Source organism: Phyllobates terribilis, unplaced genomic scaffold (genome assembly GCF_046119375.1).
Source record: "Phyllobates terribilis strain yellow unplaced genomic scaffold, ASM4611937v1 Scaffold_3__8_contigs__length_932513732, whole genome shotgun sequence".
Lineage (NCBI taxonomy): Eukaryota > Metazoa > Chordata > Amphibia > Anura > Dendrobatidae > Phyllobates > Phyllobates terribilis.
This window is the reverse complement of record NW_027362763.1, coordinates 694,868,795-694,894,311: the sequence shown is the minus strand read 5'-3', so window position 1 is coordinate 694,894,311 and position 25,517 is coordinate 694,868,795. Positions and strand designations below refer to the sequence as shown.

The following is a 25,517-nucleotide window of genomic DNA, read 5'->3' as shown; positions in this document are numbered from 1 at the left end:
GTGTAGTCTCTCTCTCTGTAGTTTTCTATCTATGTAGTCTCTATATCTGTGTAAGTCTCTATCTGTGTAGTTTCTATCTGTGTAGTCTCTCTCTGTGTAGTCTCTCTCTGTGTAGTCTCTCTCTGTGTAGTCTCTCTCTGTGTAGTTTCTCTCTGTGTAGTTTCTATCTGTGTAGTTTCTATCTGTGTAGTCTCTATCTGTGTAAGTCTCTCTCTGTGTAGTCTCTCCTCTGTGTAGTCTCTCTCTGTGTAGTCTCTATCTGTGTAGTCTCTCTCTGTGTAGTTTCTCTCTGTGTAGTTTCTCTCTGTGTAGTCTCTGTCTGTGTAGTTCTCTGTCTGTGTAGACTCTGTCTGTGTAGTCTCTGTCTGTGTAGTCTCTGTCTGTGTAGTCTCTGTCTGTGTAGTCTCTATCTGTGTAGTCTCTCTCTGTGTAGTCTCTGTCTGTGTAGTCTCTGTCTGTGTAGTCTCTCTCTGTGTAGTCTCTATCTGTGTAGTTTCTATCTGTGTAGTCTCTATCTGTGTAGTTTCTATCTGTGTAGTCTCTATCTGTGTAGTCTCTATCTGTGTAGTCTCTATCTGTGTAGTCTCTATCTGTGTAGTCTCTCTCTGTGTAGTCTCTGTCTGTGTAGTTTCTATCTGTGTAGTCTCTATCTGTGTAGTCTCTATCTGTGTAGTCTCTATCTGTGTAGTCTCTATCTGTGTAGTCTTCTGTCTGTGTAGTCTCTATCTGTGTAGTCTCTATCTGTGTAGTCTCTATCTGTGTAGTCTCTATCTGTGTAGTCTCTATCTGTGTAGTCTCTATCTGTGTAGTTTCTATCTGTGTAGTCTCTATCTGTGTAGTCTCTATCTGTGTAGTCTCTATCTGTGTAGTCTCTATCTGTGTAGTCTCTATCTGTGTAGTCTCTATCTGTGTAGTCTCTATCTGTGTAGTCTCTATCTGTGTAGTTTCTATCTGTGTAGTCTCTATCTGTGTAGTTTCTATCTGTGTAGTCTCTATCTATCTGTGTAGTCTCTATCTGTGTAGTCTCTATCTGTGTAGTTCTATCTGTGTAGTCTCTATCTGTGTAGTCTCTATCTGTGTAGTTTCTATCTGTGTAGTCTTCTATCTGTGTAGTTTCTATCTGTGTAGTTTCTATCTGTGTAGTCTCTATCTGTGTAGTCTCTATCTGTGTAGTCTCTATCTGTGTAGTCTCTATCTGTGTAGTTTCTATCTGTGTAGTCTCTATCTGTGTAGTCTCTATCTGTGTAGTCTCTATCTGTGTAGTCTCTATCTGTGTAGTTCTATCTGTGTAGTCTCTATCTGTGTAGTTTCTATCTGTGTAGTCTCTATCTGTGTAGTCTCTATCTGTGTAGTCTCTGTCTGTGTAGTCTCTGTCTGTGTAGTCTCTGTCTGTGTAGTCTCTGTCTGTGTAGTCTCTATCTGTGTAGTCTCTATCTGTGTAGTCTCTATCTGTGTAGTTTCTATCTGTGTAGTCTCTATCTGTGTAGTCTGTGCCATCTGTGTAGTCTCTATCTGTGTAGTCTGTGTCTGTGTAGTCTCTATCTGTGTAGTCTCTATCTGTGTAGTCTCTATCTGTGTAGTCTCTATCTGTGTATTGTCTCTATCTATGCAGTCTCTATCTGTGTAGTCTCTATCTATGCAGTCTCTGTCTGTGTAGTCTCTATCTGTGTAGTCTCTATCTGTGTAGTCTCTATCTGTGTAGTCTCTATCTGTGTAGTCTCTATCTGTGTAGTCTCTGTCTGTGTAGTTTCTATCTGTGTAGTTCTCTATCTGTGTAGTCTCTATCTGTGTAGTCTCTATCTGTGTAGTCTCTATCTGTGTAGTCTGTGTCTGTGTAGTCTCTATCTGTGTAGTCTGTGTCTGTGTAGTTTCTATCTGTGTAGTTTCTATCTGTGTAGTCTCTATCTGTGTAGTCTCTATCTGTGTAGTCTCTATCTGTGTAGTCTCTATCTGTGTAGTCTCTATCTGTGTAGTCTCTATCTGTGTAGTCTGTGTCTGTGTAGTTTCTATCTGTGTAGTTTCTATCTGTGTAGTCTCTATCTGTGTAGTCTCTATCTGTGTAGTTTCTATCTGTGTAGTCTCTATCTGTGTAGTCTCTATCTGTGTAGTTTCTATCTGTGTAGTCTCTGTCTGTGTAGTCTCTGTCTGTGTAGTCTCTATCTGTGTAGTTTCTATCTGTGTAGTCTCTATCTGTGTAGTCTGTGTCTGTGTAGTCTGTGTCTGTGTAGTTTCTATCTGTGTAGTTTCTATCTGTGTAGTCTCTATCTGTGTAGTCTCTATCTGTGTAGTTTCTATCTGTGTAGTCTCTATCTGTGTAGTCTCTATCTGTGTAGTTTCTATCTGTGTAGTCTCTGTCTGTGTAGTCTCTATCTGTGTAGTCTCTATCTGTGTAGTCTCTGTCTGTGTAGTCTCTATCTGTGTAGTTTCTATCTGTGTAGTCTGTGTCTGTGTAGTCTCTATCTGTGTAGTCTCTGTCTGTGTAGTCCTCTATCTGTGTAGTTTCTATCTGTGTAGTCTGTGTCTGTGTAGTCTGTGTCTGTGTAGTTTCTATCTGTGTAGTCTCTATCTGTGTAGTCTCTATCTGTGTAGTCTCTATCTATGCAGCCTCTATCTGTGTAGTCTCTATCTGTGTAGTCTCTATCTATGCAGTCTCTATCTGTGTAGTCTCTATCTATGCAGTCTCTATCTGTGTAGTCTCTATCTGTGTAGTCTCTATCTGTGTAGTCTCTATCTGTGTAGTCTGTGTCTGTGTAGTTTCTATCTGTGTAGTTTCTATCTGTGTAGTCTCTATCTGTGTAGTTTCTATCTGTGTAGTCTCTATCTGTGTAGTCTGTGTCTGTGTAGTCTCTATCTGTGTAGTCTCTATCTGTGTAGTCTGTGTAGTTTCTATCTGTGTAGTTTCTATCTGTGTAGTCTCTATCTATGTAGTCTCTATCTGTGTAGTCTCTATCTGTGTAGTCTCTATCTGTGTAGTCTGTGTCTGTGTAGTTTCTATCTGTGTAGTTTCTATCTGTGTAGTCTCTATCTGTGTAGTTTCTATCTGTGTAGTCTCTATCTGTGTAGTCTCTATCTGTGTAGTTTCTATCTGTGTAGTCTCTATCTGTGTAGTCTCTATCTGTGTAGTTTCTATCTGTGTAGTCTCTGTCTGTGTAGTCTCTATCTGTGTAGTTTCTATCTGTGTAGTCTCTATCTGTGTAGTCTGTGTCTGTGTAGTCTCTATCTGTGTAGTTTCTGTGTAGTTTCTATCTGTGTAGTCTCTATCTGTGTAGTCTCTATCTGTGTAGTTTCTATCTGTGTAGTCTCTATCTGTGTAGTCTCTATCTGTGTAGTCTCTATCTGTGTAGTTTCTATCTGTGTAGTTTCTATCTGTGTAGTCTCTATCTGTGTAGTCTCTCTCTGTGTAGTCTCTCTCTGTGTAGTTTCTATCTGTGTAGTTTCTATCTGTGTAGTTTCTATCTGTGTAGTCTCTATCTGTGTAGTCTCTATCTGTGTAGTTTCTGTCTGTGTAGTCTCTGTCTGTGTAGTCTCTATCTGTGTAGTCTCTATCTGTGTAGTCTCTATCTGTGTAGTCTCTGTCTGTGTAGTCTCTGTCTGTGTAGTCTCTATCTGTGTAGTCTCTATCTGTGTAGTCTCTATCTGTGTAGTCTCTCTCTGTGTAGTCTCTATCTGTGTAGTCTCTATCTGTGTAGTCTCTATCTGTGTAGTGTCTATCTGTGTAGTCTCTATCTGTGTAGTCTCTATCTGTGTAGTCTCTCTCTGTGTAGTTTCTATCTGTGTAGTCTCTATCTGTGTAGTCTCTATCTGTGTAGTCTCTCTCTGTGTAGTCTCTCTCTGTGTAGTCTCTATCTGTGTAGTCTCTATCTGTGTAGTTTCTATCTGTGTAGTCTCTGTCTGTGTAGTCTCTGTCTGTGTAGTCTCTGTCTGTGTAGTCTCTGTCTGTGTAGTCTCTGTCTGTGTAGTCTCTGTCTGTGTAGTCTCTATCTGTGTAGTCTCTGTCTGTGTAGTCTCTATCTGTGTAGTCTCTCTCTGTGTAGTCTCTCTCTGTGTAGTCTCTCTCTGTGTAGTCTCTCTCTGTGTAGTCTCTGTCTGTGTAGTCTCTATCTGTGTAGTCTCTATCTGTGTAGTCTCTATCTGTGTAGTCTCTCTCTGTGTAGTCTCTCTCTGTGTAGTCTCTGTCTGTGTAGTCTCTATCTGTGTAGTTTCTATCTGTGTAGTCTCTATCTGTGTAGTTTCTGTGTAGTCTCTATCTGTGTAGTTTCTATCTGTGTAGTCTCTATCTGTGTAGTCTCTATCTGTGTAGTTTCTATCTGTGTAGTCTCTCTCTGTGTAGTTTCTATCTGTGTAGTCTCTATCTGTGTAGTTTCTCTCTGTGTAGTCTCTCTCTGTGTAGTCTCTCTCTGTGTAGTCTCTATCTGTGTAGTCTCTATCTGTGTAGTCTCTATCTGTGTAGTCTCTATCTGTGTAGTCTCTATCTGTGTAGTCTCTATCTATGCAGTCTCTATCTATGCAGTCTCTATCTGTGTAGTCTCTATCTGTGTAGTCTCTGTCTGTGTAGTCTGTGTAGTTTCTGTCTGTGTAGTCTCTATCTGTGTAGTCTCTATCTGTGTAGTCTCTAACTATGCAGTCTCTATCTGTGTAGTCTCTATCTGTGTAGTCTCTTTCTGTGTAGTCTATATCTGTGTAGTCTCTGTCTGTGTAGTCTGTGTCTGTGTAGTCTCTATCTGTGTAGTCTCTATCTGTGTAGTCTCTATCTATGCAGTCTCTATCTGTGTAGTCTCTATCTGTGTAGTCTCTGTCTGTGTAGTCTCTGTCTGTGTAGTCTCTATCTGTGTAGTTTCTATCTGTGTAGTCTCTATCTGTGTAGTCTCTATCTGTGTAGTCTCTATCTGTGTAGTCTCTATCTGTGTAGTCTGTGTAGTCTGTGTCTGTGTAGTCTCTATCTGTGTAGTCTCTATCTGTGTAGTCTCTATCTATGCAGTCTCTATCTATGCAGTCTCTATCTGTGTAGTCTCTATCTATGCAGTCTCTATCTGTGTAGTCTCTATCTGTGTAGTCTCTATCTGTGTAGTCTCTGTCTGTGTAGTCTCTGTCTGTGTAGTCTCTGTCTGTGTAGTCTCTGTCTGTGTAGTCTCTGTCTGTGTAGTCTCTATCTGTGTAGTCTCTATCTGTGTAGTCTCTATCTGTGTAGTCTCTATCTGTGTAGTCTCTATCTGTGTAGTTTCTATCTGTGTAGTCTCTATCTGTGTAGTCTCTATCTGTGTAGTCTCTATCTGTGTAGTCTCTCTCTGTGTAGTCTCTCTCTGTGTAGTCTCTGTCTGTGTAGTTTCTATCTGTGTAGTCTCTATCTGTGTAGTCTCTATCTGTGTAGTCTCTATCTGTGTAGTCTCTATCTGTGTAGTCTCTATCTGTGTAGTTTCTATCTGTGTAGTTTCTATCTGTGTAGTTTCTATCTGTGTAGTCTCTATCTGTGTAGATTCTATCTGTGTAGTCTCTATCTGTGTAGTCTCTATCTGTGTAGTCTCTATCTGTGTAGTTTCTATCTGTGTAGTCTCTATCTGTGTAGTCTCTATCTGTGTAGTCTCTATCTGTGTAGTCTCTATCTGTGTAGTCTCTATCTGTGTAGTCTCTATCTGTGTAGTCTCTATCTGTGTAGTCTCTGTCTGTGTAGTCTCTGTCTGTGTAGTCTCTGTCTGTGTAGTCTGTGTCTGTGTAGTCTGTGTCTGTGTAGTCTCTATCTGTGTAGTCTCTATCTGTGTAGTTTCTATCTGTGTAGTCTCTATCTGTGTAGTCTCTATCTGTGTAGTCTCTATCTGTGTAGTCTCTATCTATGCAGTCTCTATCTGTGTAGTCTCTATCTGTGTAGTTTCTATCTGTGTAGTCTCTCTCTGTGTAGTCTCTCTCTGTGTAGTCTCTCTCTGTGTAGTCTCTCTCTGTGTAGTCTCTATCTGTGTAGTCTCTCTCTGTGTAGTCTCTCTCTGTGTAGTCTCTATCTGTGTAGTCTCTATCTGTGTAGTTTCTATCTGTGTAGTTTCTATCTGTGTAGTCTCTATCTGTGTAGTCTCTATCTGTGTAGTCTCTATCTGTGTAGTCTCTATCTGTGTAGTTTCTATCTGTGTAGTCTCTATCTGTGTAGTTTCTCTCTGTGTAGTTTCTATCTGTGTAGTCTCTATCTGTGTAGTCTCTATCTGTGTAGTCTGTGTCTGTGTAGTCTCTATCTGTGTAGTCTCTATCTGTGTAGTCTCTATCTGTGTAGTCTCTATCTGTGTAGTCTCTGTCTGTGTAGTCTGTGTCTGTGTAGTTTCTATCTGTGTAGTTTCTATCTGTGTAGTCTCTATCTGTGTAGTCTCTATCTGTGTAGTTTCTCTCTGTGTAGTTTCTCTCTGTGTAGTCTCTCTCTGTGTAGTCTCTCTCTGTGTAGTCTCTATCTGTGTAGTCTCTATCTGTGTAGTTTCTATCTGTGTAGTTTCTATCTGTGTAGTTTCTATCTGTGTAGTCTCTATCTGTGTAGTTTCTATCTGTGTAGTCTCTATCTGTGTAGTCTCTATCTGTGTAGTCTCTATCTGTGTAGTCTCTCTCTGTGTAGTCTCTCTCTGTGTAGTCTCTCTCTGTGTAGTCTCTCTCTGTGTAGTCTCTCTCTGTGTAGTCTCTCTCTGTGTAGTCTCTATCTGTGTAGTCTCTATCTGTGTAGTTTCTATCTGTGTAGTCTCTCTCTGTGTAGTCTCTCTCTGTGTAGTCTCTCTCTGTGTAGTCTCTGTCTGTGTAGTCTCTATCTGTGTAGTCTCTATCTGTGTAGTCTCTATCTGTGTAGTTTCTATCTGTGTAGTTTCTATCTGTGTAGTCTCTATCTGTGTAGTCTCTATCTGTGTAGTCTCTATCTGTGTAGTCTCTATCTGTGTAGTTTCTATCTGTGTAGTCTCTATCTGTGTAGTCTCTATCTGTGTAGTCTCTATCTGTGTAGTCTCTATCTGTGTAGTTTCTATCTGTGTAGTCTCTATCTGTGTAGTTTCTATCTGTGTAGTCTCTATCTGTGTAGTCTCTATCTGTGTAGTTTCTATCTGTGTAGTCTCTATCTGTGTAGTCTCTATCTGTGTAGTCTCTATCTGTGTAGTTTCTATCTGTGTAGTTTCTATCTGTGTAGTTTCTATCTGTGTAGTTTCTATCTGTGTAGTCTCTCTCTGTGTAGTCTGTGTCTGTGTAGTCTCTGTCTGTGTAGTCTCTGTCTGTGTAGTCTCTGTCTGTGTAGTCTCTGTCTGTGTAGTCTCTATCTGTGTAGTTTCTATCTGTGTAGTCTCTATCTGTGTAGTCTCTATCTGTGTAGTCTCTATCTGTGTAGTTTCTATCTGTGTAGTCTCTATCTGTGTAGTTTCTGTGTAGTCTCTATCTGTGTAGTTTCTATCTGTGTAGTCTCTATCTGTGTAGTCTCTAACTGTGTAGTCTCTATCTGTGTAGTCTCTATCTGTGTAGTTTCTATCTGTGTAGTCTCTCTCTGTGTAGTCTCTATCTGTGTAGTTTCTCTCTGTGTAGTTTCTCTCTGTGTAGTCTCTCTCTGTGTAGTCTCTCTCTGTGTAGTCTCTCTCTGTGTAGTCTCTATCTGTGTAGTCTCTATCTGTGTAGTCTCTATCTGTGTAGTCTCTCTCTGTGTAGTCTCTATCTGTGTAGTCTCTATCTGTGTAGTCTCTATCTGTGTAGTCTCTCTCTGTGTAGTTTCTATCTGTGTAGTCTCTATCTGTGTAGTTTCTATCTGTGTAGTCTCTATCTGTGTAGTCTCTATCTGTGTAGTCTCTATCTGTGTAGTCTCTATCTATGCAGTCTCTATCTGTGTAGTCTCTATCTGTGTAGTCTCTGTCTGTGTAGTCTGTGTCTGTGTAGTTTCTATCTGTGTAGTCTCTATCTGTGTAGTCTCTATCTGTGTAGTCTCTATCTATGCAGTCTCTATCTGTGTAGTCTCTATCTGTGTAGTCTCTATCTGTGTAGTCTCTATCTGTGTAGTCTCTATCTGTGCAGTCTCTATCTGTGTAGTCTCTATCTGTGTAGTCTCTATCTGTGTAGTCTATATCTGTGTAGTCTATATCTGTGTAGTCTCTGTCTGTGTAGTCTGTGTCTGTGTAGTCTCTATCTGTGTAGTCTCTATCTGTGTAGTCTCTATCTGTGTAGTCTCTATCTGTGTAGTCTCTATCTGTGTAGTCTCTATCTATGCAGTCTCTATCTGTGTAGTCTCTATCTGTGTAGTCTCTGTCTGTGTAGTCTCTGTCTGTGTAGTCTCTGTCTGTGTAGTCTCTATCTGTGTAGTTTCTATCTGTGTAGTCTCTATCTGTGTAGTCTCTATCTGTGTAGTCTCTATCTGTGTAGTCTCTGTCTGTGTAGTCTCTATCTGTGTAGTCTGTGTCTGTGTAGTCTGTGTCTGTGTAGTCTGTGTCTGTGTAGTCTCTGTCTGTGTAGTCTCTGTCTGTGTAGTCTCTATCTATGCAGTCTCTATCTATGCAGTCTCTATCTGTGTAGTCTCTATCTATGCAGTCTCTATCTGTGTAGTCTCTATCTGTGTAGTCTCTATCTGTGTAGTCTCTATCTGTGTAGTCTCTGTCTGTGTAGTCTCTGTCTGTGTAGTCTCTGTCTGTGTAGTCTGTGTCTGTGTAGTCTCTATCTGTGTAGTCTCTATCTGTGTAGTTTCTGTGTAGTTTCTATCTGTGTAGTCTCTATCTGTGTAGTCTCTATCTGTGTAGTCTCTATCTGTGTAGTCTCTATCTGTGTAGTCTCTCTCTGTGTAGTCTCTCTCTGTGTAGTCTCTGTCTGTGTAGTCTCTATCTGTGTAGTCTCTATCTGTGTAGTCTCTATCTGTGTAGTTTCTATCTGTGTAGTCTGTGTCTGTGTAGTTTCTATCTGTGTAGTCTGTGTCTGTGTAGTCTCTATCTGTGTAGTCTCTATCTGTGTAGTCTCTATCTGTGTAGTCTCTATCTGTGTAGTCTGTGTCTGTGTAGTCTCTATCTGTGTAGTCTCTATCTGTGTAGTCTCTATCTGTGTAGTTTCTATCTGTGTAGTTTCTATCTGTGTAGTCTCTATCTGTGTAGTCTCTATCTGTGTAGTCTCTATCTGTGTAGTCTCTATCTGTGTAGTCTCTATCTGTGTAGTCTCTATCTGTGTAGTCTCTATCTGTGTAGTCTCTATCTGTGTAGTTTCTATCTGTGTAGTCTCTATCTGTGTAGTCTCTATCTGTGTAGTCTCTATCTGTGTAGTTTCTATCTGTGTAGTCTCTATCTGTGTAGTCTCTATCTGTGTAGTCTCTATCTGTGTAGTTTCTATCTGTGTAGTTTCTGTGTAGTTTCTATCTGTGTAGTCTCTATCTGTGTAGTTTCTATCTGTGTAGTTTCTATCTGTGTAGTTTCTATCTGTGTAGTTTCTATCTGTGTAGTTTCTATCTGTGTAGTTTCTATCTGTGTAGTTTCTATCTGTGTAGTTTCTATCTGTGTAGTTTCTATCTGTGTAGTCTCTATCTGTGTAGTCTCTATCTGTGTAGTCTCTATCTGTGTAGTCTCTATCTGTGTAGTTTCTATCTGTGTAGTCTCTATCTGTGTAGTCTCTATCTGTGTAGTCTCTATCTGCGTAGTCTCTATCTGCGTAGTTTCTATCTGCGTAGTCTCTATCTGCGTAGTCTCTATCTGCGTAGTCTCTATCTGCGTAGTCTCTATCTGTGTAGTTTCTATCTGTGTAGTCTCTCTCTGTGTAGTCTCTGTCTGTGTAGTCTCTGTCTGTGTAGTTTCTGTCTGTGTAGTCTCTGTCTGTGTAGTCTCTGTCTGTGTAGTCTCTGTCTGTGTAGTTTCTGTCTGTGTAGTTTCTATCTGTGTAGTCTCTGTCTGTGTAGTTTCTATCTGTGTAGTCTCTATCTGTGTAGTCTCTATCTGTGTAGTCTGTGTCTGTGTAGTCTCTCTCTGTGTAGTCTCTATCTGTGTAGTCTCTATCTGTGTAGTCTCTATCTGTGTAGTCTCTATCTGTGTAGTCTCTATCTGTGTAGTTTCTATCTGTGTAGTCTCTATCTGTGTAGTCTCTATCTGTGTAGTCTCTATCTGTGTAGTCTCTATCTATGCAGTCTCTATCTGTGTAGTCTCTATCTGTGTAGTCTCTGTCTGTGTAGTCTGTGTCTGTGTAGTTTCTATCTGTGTAGTCTCTATCTGTGTAGTCTCTATCTATGCAGTCTCTATCTGTGTAGTCTCTATCTGTGTAGTCTATATCTGTGTAGTCTATATCTGTGTAGTCTCTATCTGTGTAGTTTCTATCTGTGTAGTCTCTATCTGTGTAGTCTCTATCTGTGTAGTTTCTATCTGTGTAGTTTCTATCTGTGTAGTCTCTATCTGTGTAGTCTCTCTCTGTGTAGTCTGTGTCTGTGTAATCTCTGTCTGTGTAGTCTCTGTCTGTGTAGTCTGTGTCTGTGTAGTTTCTATCTGTGTAGTCTCTATCTGTGTAGTCTCTATCTATGCAGTCTCTATCTGTGTAGTCTCTATCTGTGTAGTCTATATCTGTGTAGTCTATATCTGTGTAGTCTCTATCTGTGTAGTTTCTATCTGTGTAGTCTCTATCTGTGTAGTCTCTATCTGTGTAGTTTCTATCTGTGTAGTTTCTATCTGTGTAGTCTCTATCTGTGTAGTCTCTCTCTGTGTAGTCTGTGTCTGTGTAATCTCTGTCTGTGTAGTCTCTGTCTGTGTAGTCTCTGTCTGTGTAGTCTCTGTCTGTGTAGTTTCTATCTGTGTAGTCTCTATCTGTGTAGTTTCTATCTGTGTAGTCTCTATCTGTGTAGTCTCTATCTGTGTAGTCTCTATCTGTGTAGTTTCTATCTGTGTAGTCTCTATCTGTGTAGTCTGTGTCTGTGTAGTCTGTGTCTGTGTAGTCTCTATCTGTGTAGTCTCTATCTGTGTAGTCTCTATCTGTGTAGTCTCTATCTGTGTAGTCTCTGTCTGTGTAGTCTCTATCTGTGTAGTCTCTCTCTGTGTAGTCTCTCTCTGTGTAGTCTCTCTCTGTGTAGTTTCTATCTGTGTAGTTTCTATCTGTGTAGTCTCTATCTGTGTAGTCTCTATCTGTGTAGTCTCTATCTGTGTAGTCTCTATCTGTGTAGTCTCTATCTGTGTAGTTTCTATCTGTGTAGTCTCTATCTGTGTAGTTTCTATCTGTGTAGTCTCTATCTGTGTAGTCTCTATCTGTGTAGTCTCTATCTGTGTAGTCTCTCTCTGTGTAGTCTCTCTCTGTGTAGTTTCTATCTGTGTAGTTTCTATCTGTGTAGTTTCTATCTGTGTAGTCTCTATCTGTGTAGTCTCTGTCTGTGTAGTCTCTGTCTGTGTAGTCTCTGTCTGTGTAGTCTCTCTCTGTGTAGTCTCTCTCTGTGTAGTCTCTCTCTGTGTAGTCTCTCTCTGTGTAGTTTCTATCTGTGTAGTTTCTATCTGTGTAGTCTCTATCTGTGTAGTCTCTATCTGTGTAGTTTCTATCTGTGTAGTCTCTATCTGTGTAGTTTCTATCTGTGTAGTCTCTATCTGTGTAGTCTCTCTCTGTGTAGTCTCTATCTGTGTAGTCTCTATCTGTGTAGTTTCTATCTGTGTAGTTTCTATCTGTGTAGTCTCTATCTGTGTAGTCTCTATCTGTGTAGTCTCTCTCTGTGTAGTCTCTATCTGTGTAGTCTCTATCTGTGTAGTTTCTATCTGTGTAGTCTCTATCTGTGTAGTCTCTATCTGTGTAGTCTCTATCTGTGTAGTCTCTATCTGTGTAGTCTGTGTCTGTGTAGTTTCTATCTGTGTAGTTTCTATCTGTGTAGTCTCTATCTGTGTAGTTTCTATCTGTGTAGTTTCTATCTGTGTAGTCTCTATCTGTGTAGTCTCTATCTGTGTAGTCTCTATCTGTGTAGTCTCTATCTGTGTAGTCTCTATCTGTGTAGTCTCTATCTGTGTAGTCTCTATCTGTGTAGTTTCTATCTGTGTAGTCGGTATCTGTGTAGCCTGATCCTGCAGTCATATTGCCCTCATGTGTCCCCCACGTCTTACTGATATACATATGGTAAGTGTTAGCAAGAATTAGGGTATAGAGGAGTAGCACATGACTGCAGGACCAGACTACACACGTCTGTTTTTATGTAATCTATATCTATGCAGTCTGTATCTACAGTACAGACCAAAAGTTTGGACACACCTTCTCATTTAAAGATTTTTCTGTATTTTCATGACTATGAAAATTGTACATTCACACTGAAGGCATCAAAACTATGAATTAACACATGTGGAATTATATACTTAACAAAAAAGTGTGAAACAACTGAAAATATGTCTTATATTCTAGGTTCTTCAAAGTAGTCATCTTTTGCTTTGATGACTGTTTTGCACACTCTTGGCATTCTCTTGAAGAGCTCAAGAGGTAGTCACCGGAAATGGTTTTCACTTCACAGGTGTGCCCTGTCTGGTTTAATAAGTGGGATTTCTTGCCTTATAAATGGGGTTGGGACCATCAGTTGTGTTGTGCAGAAGTCAGGTGGATACACAGCTGATAGTCCTACTGAATAGACTGTTAGAATTTGTATTATGGCAAGAAAAAAGCATCTAAGTAAAGAAAAACGAGTGGTCATCATTACTTTAAGAAATGAAGGTCAGTCAGTCTGAAAAATTGGGCAAACTTTGAAAGTGTTCCCAAGTGCAGTTGCAAAAACCATCAAGCGCTACAAAGAAACTGGCTCACATGAGGACCGCCCCAGGAAAGGAAGACCAAGAGTCACCTCTGCTTCTGAGGATAAGTTTATCCGAGTCACCAGCCTCAGAAATCGCAGGTTAACAGCAGCTCAGATCAGAGACCAGGTCAATGCCACACAGAGTTCTAGCAGCAGACACATCTCTTCAACAACTGTTAAGAGGAGACTTTGTGCAGCAGGCCTTCATGATAAAATAGCTGCTAGGAAACCACTGCTAAGGACAGGCAACAAGCAGAAGAGACTTGTTTGGGCTAAAGAACACAAGGAATGGACATTAGACCAGTGGAAATCTGTGCTTTGGTCTGATGAGTCCAAATTTGAGATCTTTGGTTCCAACCACCGTGTCTTTGTGCGACGCAGAAAAGGTGAACGGATGGACTCTACATGCCTGGTTCCCACCGTGAAGCATGGAGGAGGAGGTGTGATGTTGTGGGGGTGCTTTGCTGGTGACACTGTTGGGGATTTATTCAAAATTGAAGGCATACTGAACCAGCATGGCTACCACAGCATCTTGCAGCGGCATGCTATTCCATCCGGTTTGCGTTTAGTTGGACCATCATTTATTTTTCAACAGGACAATGACCCCAAACACACCTCCAGGCTGTGTAAGGGCTATTTGACCAAGAAAGAGAGTGATGGGGTGCTACGCCAGATGAGCTGGCCTCCACAGTCACCAGACCTGAACCCAATCGAGATGGTTTGGGGTGAGCTGGACCGCAGAGTGAAGGCAAAAGGGCCAACAAGTGCTAAGCATCTCTGGGAGCTCCTTCAAGATTGTTGGAAGACCATTTCTGGTGACTACCTCTTGAAGCTCATCAAGAGAATGTCAAGAGTGTGCAAAGCAGTCATCAAAGCAAAAGGTGGCTACTTTGAAGAGCCTAGAATATAAGACATATTTTCAGTTGTTTCACACTTTTTTATTAAGTATATAATTCCACATGTGTTAATTCATAGTTTTGATGCCTTCAGTGTGAATGTACAATTTTCATAGTCATGAAAATACAGAAAAATCTTTAAATGAGAAGGTGTGTCCAAACTCCAACCGGAAGTGGTTGTTCGCAGTTATTTTGGCTAAAGGTTGTGCAACCAAGTATTAGGCTGAGGGTGCCAATACTTTTGTCTGGCCCATTTTTGGAGTTTTGTGTGAAATGATGATTTTTGCTTCATTCTTTTTTGTGTTTTTTCATTTGAAGACAAATTAAATGAAGATAATAATACCAAAGAATTTGTGATTGCAATCATTTTCAGGAAGAAACTGAGTATTATCTGACAGAATTGCAGGGGTGCCAATACTTTTGGCTACCACTGTATACACAAAACAGTAGGAAACATTTAATCATATTCATTTTTTTTTCTTTTTACAGTAGATGCATAAGGAGATTAATTGCAAAGGTGGATATAGCCTTTAAAGGGGTCCTCCAACTGAATGCATTAGTGATCACACCTGCAAAATACTCCTGCAATCATTGTGTATGGGACTAATGGAAGATACAGTCCTTCGCTATCTCATACGGTAGTATCAACCCCTGTTCTTGTGATAATGGGGGGATCGCAGCAGTGGAATATGTGAATATGCGATAATATCAGAAAATACATGCATTAAATATTTGCAGTGGGGTTTTTTTAGTAGGTGTTTTTTTCTGCAACTTTTAATTTTTAAAGAAACTTTTCAAGCTACTTCTGTTCACAACTTAATTACAATGTTTATATGTACTTAATAACAGCACATCGGTTTCCTGCAGTAAATATCCATAGGGACTAAAAAGAGAACGAAAAAAAAAAGTACCTCTTAGTAACTTTATGCTTTCAGAATTTTGCAGGTGCCAAACTAGTAGAAAAAAATATGTAGCACCAATTGTGACCACCAGGTGGGGCTAGTGACATCATAGACAAATGGTTCGTATTTTATTGCAGATTTCTTTATGGAAATCCTGATGATATCACATGCGCAGAATCAGTCCATTTCCACTACGAATTTTTGGAAAATCTCCTCTAAAATTTTGTATCTGTAATAAGCAGCATTTTTTTTTTTTTACTTAGAAAAAAAAAATGCAAAATATGCTGCATATCCACTCAGTGTATCCCACCTACACGTAAAGGGGTTGTCTAAGCCCTTGATGGTTGATATTGTTGAACTATCCCCATCGGTGGGGGAACAACATTGAGTACCCCCATCAATCAAGTTCAAGAGAAGCAGCCACCACAAAGTGAACGGAGCTGTGATGGTCCGGCTGAGTTTGCTGTATACAGGAGCTTCTCACAAAATTAGAATATCATCAAAAAGTTAATTTATTTCAGTTCTTCAATACAAAAAGTGAAACTCCTATATTATATAGAGTCATTACACACAGAGTGATCTATTTCAAGTGTTTATTTCTGTTAATGTTGATGATTATGGTTTACAGCCAATGAAGACACAAAAGTCATTATCTCAGTAAATTAGAATACTTTATAACACCAGCTTGAAAAATGTTTTTAAAATCTGAAATGTTATCCTACTGAAATGTCTGGTCAGTAAATGCCCTCAGTACTTGGTCGGGGCTCCTTTTGCATCAATTACTGCATCAATGCGGCAATGTGGCATGGAGGCGATCAGCCTGTGGCACTGCTGAGGTGTTATGGAAGCCCAGGTTGCTTTGATAGCAGCCTTCAGCTCGTCTGCATTGTTGGGTCTGGTGTCTCTCATCTTCCTCTTGACAATACCCCATATATTCTCTATAATAGATACTCTATGGGGTTAAGGTCAGGCGAGTTTGCTGCCAATCAAGCACAGCGATACTGTTGTTTGTAAACCAGGTATTGGTACTTTTGGCAGTGTAGACAGGGGCCAAGTCCTGCTGGAGAATGACATTTCCATCTCCAAAAAGCTTGTTGGCAGAGGGAAGTGACGTGCCCCCTGGGCCGTGGGGTACTCGGTGCCTGGCCGGTCATTACTAGGGGAGATGTCACAGTGGCGGTGACCCGGTCCATGACCCAGGGCGGTCAATCAAAAGGGAAATATTATTTACAGGGGATTTATAGTTTTTATATACAGTTTGTGACGCCACCTGTGGTATGCGGCTATATGGAGCCGCCGCTGCGGAGCAGGTCCTCTGGAGCTGGTGTGAATGCAGCAGAGTTGGTTTAGCTCTCCACAGGTAGAGCTTAGCTCCAGGGCAGTGTAGATGTTGCTGTTATGGTGTAGTGCAGAGGATGGCGCAGATAATGATCACAGAGACAGTAAGGTGCAGTCCTCAAGGTTTACTCACGGTTTCTTAGACTTCCAGTTACCAGTACTAGAGTAACTTCCCACGGCGTCCTGTGATTACTCATGGTGGAGTTCAACAAACTCCCAGGTCTCTCCGGAGTATGTAATGGGACCCCCTTCTGTGTGTTCCTTCTGGCCGTCTCCCTGCACCTCACACCCAGTGTCTCAGGCCAGTGGCCGCGGACCTTGCCGGGCGAAGTCTTCTCTGTCCCCTGGGTCCTCTATTGCCACCTTTCTGGTGATTAGATGTGGCTTGTGGCTGCAGTACCTGTAATACTGCAGCCTCCGGTTTCCTAGTTGAGGCTAAAAGAACTCTGCTAGTTTAGGGACTGGTCCCCTCTGTGCGACCTGACCCCTCCACCTCCTGGTAGATTCAGTTGTACGGGTGGCCTCCAGCACTTCCGGACCCCTTGGGTCCCTTCCAAGTTCCTGGGGCCTTTCTCCAGCTCCTCTCTCTTTCTCTCTCTCTCTCTTTCAGTCTGGGCCTCTCTGGTAGGCCCTCCTCCTGAGCAGAGCTCCTACAGAGCTCCTGCTCCTCTCACTGTCCTCCTCTGACTGCTCCTTCTAGATTGTTCCACTCTCTCTTTTATATCACTTCTTTCAATGCTCCCCTGATTTACTTCCTCCATCCACACCCACTACATGGCTCCCCCTACTTTGTTTCCCCCCACTCCAGCCAGGGACAGGGCTCAGCAGGAAAGCGAAGCATCTTGCCCTTCCAGCTGGTCTGGAGTAGTGTAGTGTTGGATGCAGGTGTTAGGGTCCCGGGCTGTACTCCTTCCTTACCTGAGAGTGAGATACCACACCTCTGGGTGAGATGCAATACCTCTGTGGCAACTGAACCCTCAGGGGCGCCACAGAAGCATGAAGAGCTCTAAAATGGCCTGGTAGACGGCTGCGCTGACTTTGGTCTTGATAAAACACAGTGGACCTACACCAGCAGATGACATGGCTTCCCAAACCATCACTGATTGTGGAAGCTTCACACTACACCTCAAGCAGCTTGGATTGTGGCCTCTCCACTCTTCCTCCAGACTCTGGGACCTTGATTTCCAAATGAAATGCAAAATTTACTTTCATCAGAAAACAACACCTTGGGCCACTGAGAACAGTCCAGGTCTTCTTCTCCTTGGCCCAGGTAAGACACTTCTGGCGTTGTCTATTGGTCATGAGTGGCTTGACACAAGAAATGTGACACTTGTAGCCCATGTCCTGGATAAGTCTGTGTGTGGAGGCTCTTGAAGCAATGACTCCAGCAGCAGTCCACTCCTTGTGAATCTCCCCCAAATTTTTGAATGGCCTTTTCTTAACAATCCTTTCAAGGCTGCGGTTATCCCGGTTGCTTGTGCACCTTTTTCTGCCACACTTTTTCCTTCCACTCAACTTTCCATTAATATGCTTGGATACAGGACTCTGTGAACAGCCAGCTTCTTTAGCAATGACCTTTTATGGCTTACCCTCCTTGTGGAGTGTGTCAATGACTGCCTTCTGGACATCTGTCAAGTCAGCAGTCTTCCCCATGATTGTGGAGCCTACTGAAACAGACTAAGGGACCTTTTTAAACGCTTAGGAAGCCTTTGCAGGTGTTTTTGTTAATTATTCTAGTTTACTGAGATAATGACTTTTGTGTTTTCATTGGCTATAAGCCATAATCATCAGCATTAACAGAAATAAACACTTGAAATAGATCACTCTGTGTGTAATGACTCTATATAATATAGGAGTTTCACTTTTTGTATCGAAGAACTGAAATAAATTAACTTTTTGATGATATTCTAATTTTGTGAGAAGCACCTGTACATCTGACCAATGAGCGTGCCGGGTATTGGAGTCTATCTATTTCCCATGAATATTAGCCCAAACAGCCCCTTTAAAGTTCTTGCTCCCTGAAAATCATATAATAGCCCCCTACACCTACAATATGTTATTTTTTAATGTTAGTGTCTACTTACAGGGCACAGGGGCTTTTGGGTCCCCCTTTAGGCACCCCTACGGTTACACCACTGGTCTCCTACCTCATTTATAGAAAGACTCTCTTATAGAAAGTGCTCTCTGCTTCCTTATTTGCATAGACTGCAGTAGATATTAAGGGCATGTTCACACTGTGTCTGTTTCCAGTGGTAAAAAAAATGTCCTGTTTTTAAAGCAGAAAACTCCTCAACTCTCCTTTTCAATGGCGTTTTCTGAACTTGAAGCGTGTGTAGATTAGAAGGGAATGTCCTACCCGTGATAGCGTACAATCTACACGGTCATTGCATAACTAATAGGGATTCCTGTAAACATCATAAAAAACGTCCACATCAGGTAATATCAGAGCTAAAGCGACTTGAAGTTTGAACAGTCATCCTCAGAGATGTCGTGTTAAAGGACAATCCCTTTAAGCTGTCTATATGTCTTTCTTGAAAAAAAAATGATCTATAGTTTGCAAATAATTTGTTTTCTTTGCAGTATTTTTACTATTAGCTTTGTGCCCACATTGACTTTTTGGTGAGTTTTTTGATGCTGTGTATTTCGCTGCATTAAAAACGCAGCGTCTTAAAGTTCCAGCAAAGTGGATGGGATTTTTTGCTCCACGTAAACTGACCTGCGGTGCGGGTTTCAAATCTGCAACATGTCAATTTCTATTGCGGGTATGCTGATTTTAATGTGCGGATTTTCCCTATATACTTGCATTAGATGTGGAAAATGCACAGATAAAAAAACGCATAGTGTGTTTCCACTACGGAAACACGTCTAAAAAGTATGTAATACGTACATGACTGCACCAATAAAGCGGCATCAAAAACCCGATAAAAATGCATGTAAAAAAAGCATCAAAAATAGGTGCAGAAATGGTACAAAAAATCTGCAGCATCAAAAAATCACCAAAAGCTCATCGCGGAAGCGCAGCATTAGGTAATTGAGGTCACTTGCATTTTTTTTTGCTTACATGCATTTTTATCAAAAAACGCTACGGTTTTTTGTCTCTCTCTGATATGTCGAGTTTTAAATATTTCCTGTTATTTGGCTTTGTCAAAACTTTATCAGTATAGTCACACATGCGTTTTTAGAGTATTTCCATAGCGGAAACGCACTTAAAACTCATAGGCCGTTTTTGACTTGCGGATTTTTCACATCTAATTCAATTCTATGGGGAAAATCCGCACATAAAACTCAGCGTCTCCGCAAGAAAAACTGACTTGTTGCAGATTTCAAAAAACGCCCCGCAGGTCAATTTACACAGCGTCAAAAAAAAAAAGCACAACAGGCACGACATTTTTAGAAATCCCATCCACTTTGCCGAATTTGTAAGGTGCTGCGGTTTTTGCACAACGAAAATACAGAGCTCCTAAAACTCATCAAAAACTCATCGTGAGAACGCAACCTTTTATACTTAAAGTGGACGTGATGTTTTTTTTAATTTCTACTGAATATACTGCTCTGTGTGTGAACTGCTTTAGGCCTCTTTCCACGTCAGTGTGTCCGGTATTTGTGGTGACAGTTTCCACACATACTTGAGACACTGACACACGTAGACCCATTCAAATGAATTCTGCGCACATGTACGTGTGTTAACACTGACCAATTGTCTGTGGGTAAAGCACATTGGTGTGTCCGTTTTTTACCCACAGCATGGGCTGCAAAACGTCCCGCACACATGCAATCAGTGTGACACGTACCGGCGCTTGGGAATCAGTGTACAGTTAGCGCTGCTCCCAAGCACCGGGTGCTGAACGCTGCCCTCATCATTGTCCCCTGCTTGCGCTGCGTTCAGCACCAGATGGGGATAATGATGAGAGTAGTATTCTGCTCCCACTGTCCCCAACTGTAAAAACAAGAATAAAATAAAAAAATCCTTATACTCACCAGTCCTAAGTGTCCCCCGCTGTAATCCATGCGACCGCCCACGCAGAGGAGCCGGGGAGCATGACTCCTGCAGTGACCGGCCCCGGAGCTGTGCTGAGCTCAGTGAGTGACAGGACACCGCTCGCTGAGCGCAGCTCCGGGGCCGCTCACTGCAGGAGTCAATGATGAGGGCAGCATTCAGCAGCCGGTGCTTGGTAACAGTGCTAACTTATCACTGTTTCCCAGGCGCCGGTACGTGTGCTCCTCATGGGGCACACAGGCGGCACATGGACACACGGATATCTCCTGTACTGTTTTTTCCAGTACCGGAAATATCAGGACCTGTGAAAGAGCCCTTATAGTCGATACGTCTGTTTAGATGTTTGACCGAGGGTGATGTCCATTTTTATGCGATACTTGCTGTGTCACCAATTGTGATCCCTGCAGAACTGGCATCATTAATCACATTGTATTATATTCCATGGTTTCAGTGCAGCAGTTTTTTTCCCCTATTAGACTATGTTCACATGTTGCGTTTTTTGCTATGTTTTTTTTTTCTCCAGGCAAAACCTGCTCTCTTGGCAGTAAAGAAGCTGCTTAAAAAAAGCAGGTTTTGCTGAGTTATTGCTGCATTTTTTTAACTGCGTTTTTGTCAGGGAACATTTGTCTCTTGTGAATGCTAATAAAGTTTAGTGCATAAAAAATAAAACATGATTCAACTTCCTCAGGTTTTGACACCAAAAAACGCAGCAAAACCTGATACCTGTGTTTTTGCACTTACTCATTGCTTTCTATGGGTGAAAAACGCTGAAAAAACGCTGAAAGAAATGGCATGCTGCTTTTTGCAAAAACGCAGCGCTCTGATAAAATGGTCAGGAAAAAAAAAACAAGACGTGTGCATGAGATTTCTGAAATCTCAGACTTTGCTGGTATTGTAAAACGCAGGTAAAAATTTGCATGAAAAAAAATGCAGCAAAAAAACTCTGCAAAAACGCAACGTGTGAATAAAGCCTAAGGCTGTTGTCACCTGTTCACATTGGCCAATATATTTTTGCATGGAATTTGCTGTGGCGTGCTGCTGACCACTTTAACTTTTTTTTTTCTATCTATCTAATTATCTATATTCAAAGAGGGTGAAGGCAGCACTCTGAAGACAAAAAATATTATGTGATTTATTGACGCAAAGTCATAATGGCGACGTTTCGTTCCAAATGTGGAACTTTCTCATCGCTGCATATAGGACAAGCGATCGGACGATAGCATCTTTAAGTTCCCTTATAAGGGGGCTAAGAAGATCAGGAAAAAGTAAAAAAATAAATAAAAAAAAAAGTTTTTTTTAAAAATATGAATAAAAAAAAATAAATAAATAAAAGTTCAAATCACCCATCTTTCCCCCCATTGAAAATAAAGATATTTAAAAAATACACATATGTGGAATCACCGCATTCACAAAAGTTAGATGCATCAAAATATAAAAAAATTAACTCGATCAGTAAACACTGTAAAAATACAAGAACGCCAAAATTACGTTTTTTGGTCGCCGTAGTGTCTCAATAAATGCTGTAACAGGCAATCAAAAAGTCACACCTATCCCAAAATAGTACTAATAAAAAACTTCATCTCGCCCCGCAAAAAAATAAGCTATCACACAGCTCCATTGGACGAAAAATGAAAATGTTACGGGACTCTAAAAAAATGGCGACAAAAATCCCCCATATTTGTTTTTTAAAATTTCTGATTTTTTTTCACCACTAAAATAATAAAAAAAAAACTGGACATGTTTGGTATCGCTGTAATCGTATTGATGAGGAGAATCATATTGCATGGTTGTTTTTACCACAAAATGCAAAAATGTACACCGTAAAAACATTTCCCAAAAAACAATGTCAGAATTGTGTGTGGGGGGGGGGGGGGTTCACAATTTCACCGCACTTGGAATTTTTTTTCCCATTTTCCAGTACACTATATGGGAAAAGGAATGGTGACATTCAAAACTCGTCCGGCAAAAAAAACAAGCCTTCATATGGATGGAAATATGAAAGAGTTATGGCTCTGGGAAGAAGGGGAGGAAAAAATGGAAATGAAAATTGGCTGCGGCGTGAAGGGGTTAAAAGAATTGCTTTATTGAACTAGCAGTATAAGTAGCATAAAAAAATGGTTGAACGCAACAGCACAACAATTAAAAAAGCAGAAAAGAAATATCCGCTGCGCTCCCAGGCAACATGTTTCAGATCTACATCTACCTGGTCAGGCTTGATAAAGGACCATGCTGGTCTGAAACATGTTGCCTGGGAGCGCAGCGGATATTTCTTTTCTGCTTTTTTAATTGTTGTGCTGTTGCGTTCAACCATTTTTTGTGCCTTTTATACCACTGGATCAATAAAGCAATTCTTTTCTGAAAATGTGAGTGCCGGCCATCGTTTGGACTGTTATAAAAAAATATATTCGTCCAGAAATGTAGTTACATAAATAGGTGATTCCTCCAATTAGTCTAATGGAGTTGTATTAAGGTTTTTCATCTACTCAAATAATGACCTGCATTTTCAGACCATATTGGAGGTAGAACATTTTTCTTCTATCAAACAATATTAGGTAAAATGTACACAGACCATGCGGATCCCCCCGCCACGAGATCCTTATCATAAGGGGACATCCCCTCAATGCAACAATTCTTTCTTGACACCACACGGATGAGCTGAAACAATTAATATCAGTTTGCAGATTGTTTGGTAATATGGTGACAGAAGATTCCCAGGTTTCAAAAAACAGTTCTCTGACTTTCTGCTCCTTATGTAAGAAGGCTTCATTCTACCCAGTCCATTTTTAATATTTAGAACATTTTTTTCCAGGAATAATTTGAAAGGTGGTGATTGTTCTTATAACCAAGTGTGTAAAATGGATATTAACCCCTGTGGCCTCCACAAAATGTAACAGTTTGCTCGCCCCCTTTATATATTCTTAAAGTTATGTGCCAGGTTATCCTGATCCTCCGCTGTTGTGGCTGTGGATTGTCAGACATTCACCTCTTACATAGAATGATTAATACATACTCCAACAACGTTATCTATCTATAATCTAATCTATCAGCTATCTATCTATCTATCTATCATCTATTATCTATCTATCTATTATCTATCTATCTATCTATCTATCTATCTATCTATCTATCTATCTATCCATCTCCTATCTATCTATTATCTGTCTATCTATCTATCTATCTATCTATTATCTATCAATCATTATCTATCTATCTATTATCTATCTATCATTATCTATCTATCTATTTCCTATCTATCTATTATCTATCTATCTCCTAGCTATCTATGTATAATTTATCTATATCTCATGTCTATCTATCTATCATTCTATTTCACGTCTTTCTATCTCTCATTTCTATCTATCTATAATTTATCTTCATCTATCTATCATCTATCTATTATCTATCTACAGTATCTATCTATTTCTCATATCTATCTATTATCTATCTATCTACAATCTTTCTATCTACAGTATATCTATGTATCTATCCTTCTATTTCTAATATCTATCTATCTACTTCTCGTGTCTATCTATCTATCTACTCATATCTAATAGGGTGAAAACCAATGTAAGGATCCTCTATTCACCCACACCAGCTACATTTCAGCTTTCTATGGAGCCTTTTCTCAACCCAAGTGCGGTTAAATAAAGGCATCTTACACTCTTTTTTTTCCTTCATCATGTTGGATGTGCTGCCTCATGTTTTGGATTTTTGTCTGGGAGATGCTCATTCGGTACCCTTGGATAAGTTTTGCATCCACATAGGTTGTACAGCTTCTTTTTTTATTATTATTAATATTATATCAATTTATAATATATATAAAAAAAAGTCCACCAATGAAGCGCCTGTCATGGCTGATATAGGGAAAGTGAAGGGGGCTGGCTTAGCTACTGAAATGAGTGAGACAGGCAGCCACCTGCAACAAAAATAGGGATCAAAAAACGCTTTCCTGCAGCAAAGATAAACCAAATATGGAGATTTTGGGACGCATGATCATAACTTTAGGCGTGCCATCAATGGATCATCATATATGATCAATAGAAGTGATCGATAGAAGATCTGCTGTTCAGGAGTCCATGAAAGTTGGTGACATACCATTATTCATTCATTAAAACAATTGTTCATTTACCTTTCTCGTGGTCGCGATTATCTCCCGACTTTTTGGGAAAGCAGCAGTCCATAAAGATGACGTAGTTTAACACATTAATGGCCAGGCCGACTACCCCGGCGATTAGCACCAGCAGAGCGTTTTCTGTCTTCTCCGGCTCGATAAACCTCTTGATGGCTTCCACAAGGATGCTGAACATAAGAGCGCAGGCAAAGACTCCGTTACCAAAAGCGCCAACGGCATCCGCTCTTAGGAAGCCGTAGGTGTTTCTCTTGTGCCATTGGACTCGACTAAACCGGACGCCCAATAGACCAATTATCATAGAAATGAGGTGGGAAAGGACGGCAAAGCCATCGGAGGAGAGGGAGAGGGAGTTCCCTATGTATCCTATCGCCAACTCTGCTATGAACAAGAAGAAATGGACCACGCACATGAAGACCAGGCGCGCAGATTTGCCCGTGTAACGACCCATAGCTGGACTCTCACTGGAGCGCTGACTGAGCTGGGACTGAGCAGCTCTCTGTATGGCTCACAGCTACCTTATATCTTATACCAATCACAGTTTACAATCTGGTTTTATGACACTGTAAAATAATAACTTTGTTTTTTAACAGGCCATTAAAGCGAAGGTGTATTATTACCTGAGGAAACAGGAGATGTGAGGGCTACTAGACTCAGGAACCGGGTCTATGGTATAACCCTGCAACAAATCCATTGATGTCACAGTTATATAAACCGATAAAATGGTAGCAATATAATTGCCAGAATAAAGTGATTGTCTTTCTCCGGAGGTCTCATCTCCGTTTCATTGACATGCAGCTCTACAGAACCGCATCTAAGAGACTCACAGAGCGTTTCAGTGGTAGGACCCTCAGCGATCACTAAATATCCTATTAATATGGAATAACCTATACACTTTGTACAATCCCTTTAACTTCTTATTTCCCGTTCTTCTGTGAGGTGTAGTACTGTATATAGAGGATGTGTCCCGTGTGGTGTAGTATATAGAGGATGTGTCCCGTGTGCTGCAGTATATAGAGGATGTGTACCGTGCGGTGTAGTGTATACAGTGGGTACAGAAAGTATTCAGACCCCTTTAAATTTTTCACTCTATTTCATTGCAGCCATTTGGTAAATTCTAAAAAGTTCATTTTTTTCTAATTAAAGTACACTCTGCACCCCATCTTGACTGAAAAAAAAAACAGAAATGTAGAAATTTTTGCAAATTTATTAAAAAAGAAAAACTTAAATATCACATGGTCATAAGTATTCAGAATCTTTGCTCAGACACTCATATTTAAGTCACATGCTGTCCATTTCCTTGTGATCCTTCTTGAGATGGTTCTGTCAGACCAAATGAGAATCATGAGCTCAAAGGAACTGCCCAAGGAGCTCAGAGACAGGATTGTGGCAAGGCACAGATCTAGCCAAGGTTACAAAAGAATTTCTGCATTACTCAATGCTCCTAAGAGCAAAGTGGCCTTCATAATCCTTAAATGGAAGAAGTTTGGGACCACCAGAAGTCTTCCTAGACCTGGCCATCCAGCCAAACTGAGCAATTGTGGGAGAAGAGCCTTGGTGAGAG

At 40.7% G+C, this 25,517-nt stretch overlaps 1 protein-coding gene across 1 annotated transcript in view; it reads right to left on the bottom strand.

The window, feature by feature from the left end:
- The window catches only part of SLC30A10 (solute carrier family 30 member 10), a 96,436-nt gene extending 71,964 nt beyond the window's left edge, over window positions 1-24,472 (bottom strand). The window contains exon 1 of the mRNA XM_073671922.1: window positions 23,954-24,472. Coding sequence (XP_073528023.1) covers window positions 23,954-24,404 — 451 coding nt within the window. The 5' untranslated portion in view covers window positions 24,405-24,472. The remainder of the gene's footprint in view (window positions 1-23,953) is intronic.
- Between the last annotated feature and the right edge of the window lie 1,045 nt (window positions 24,473-25,517).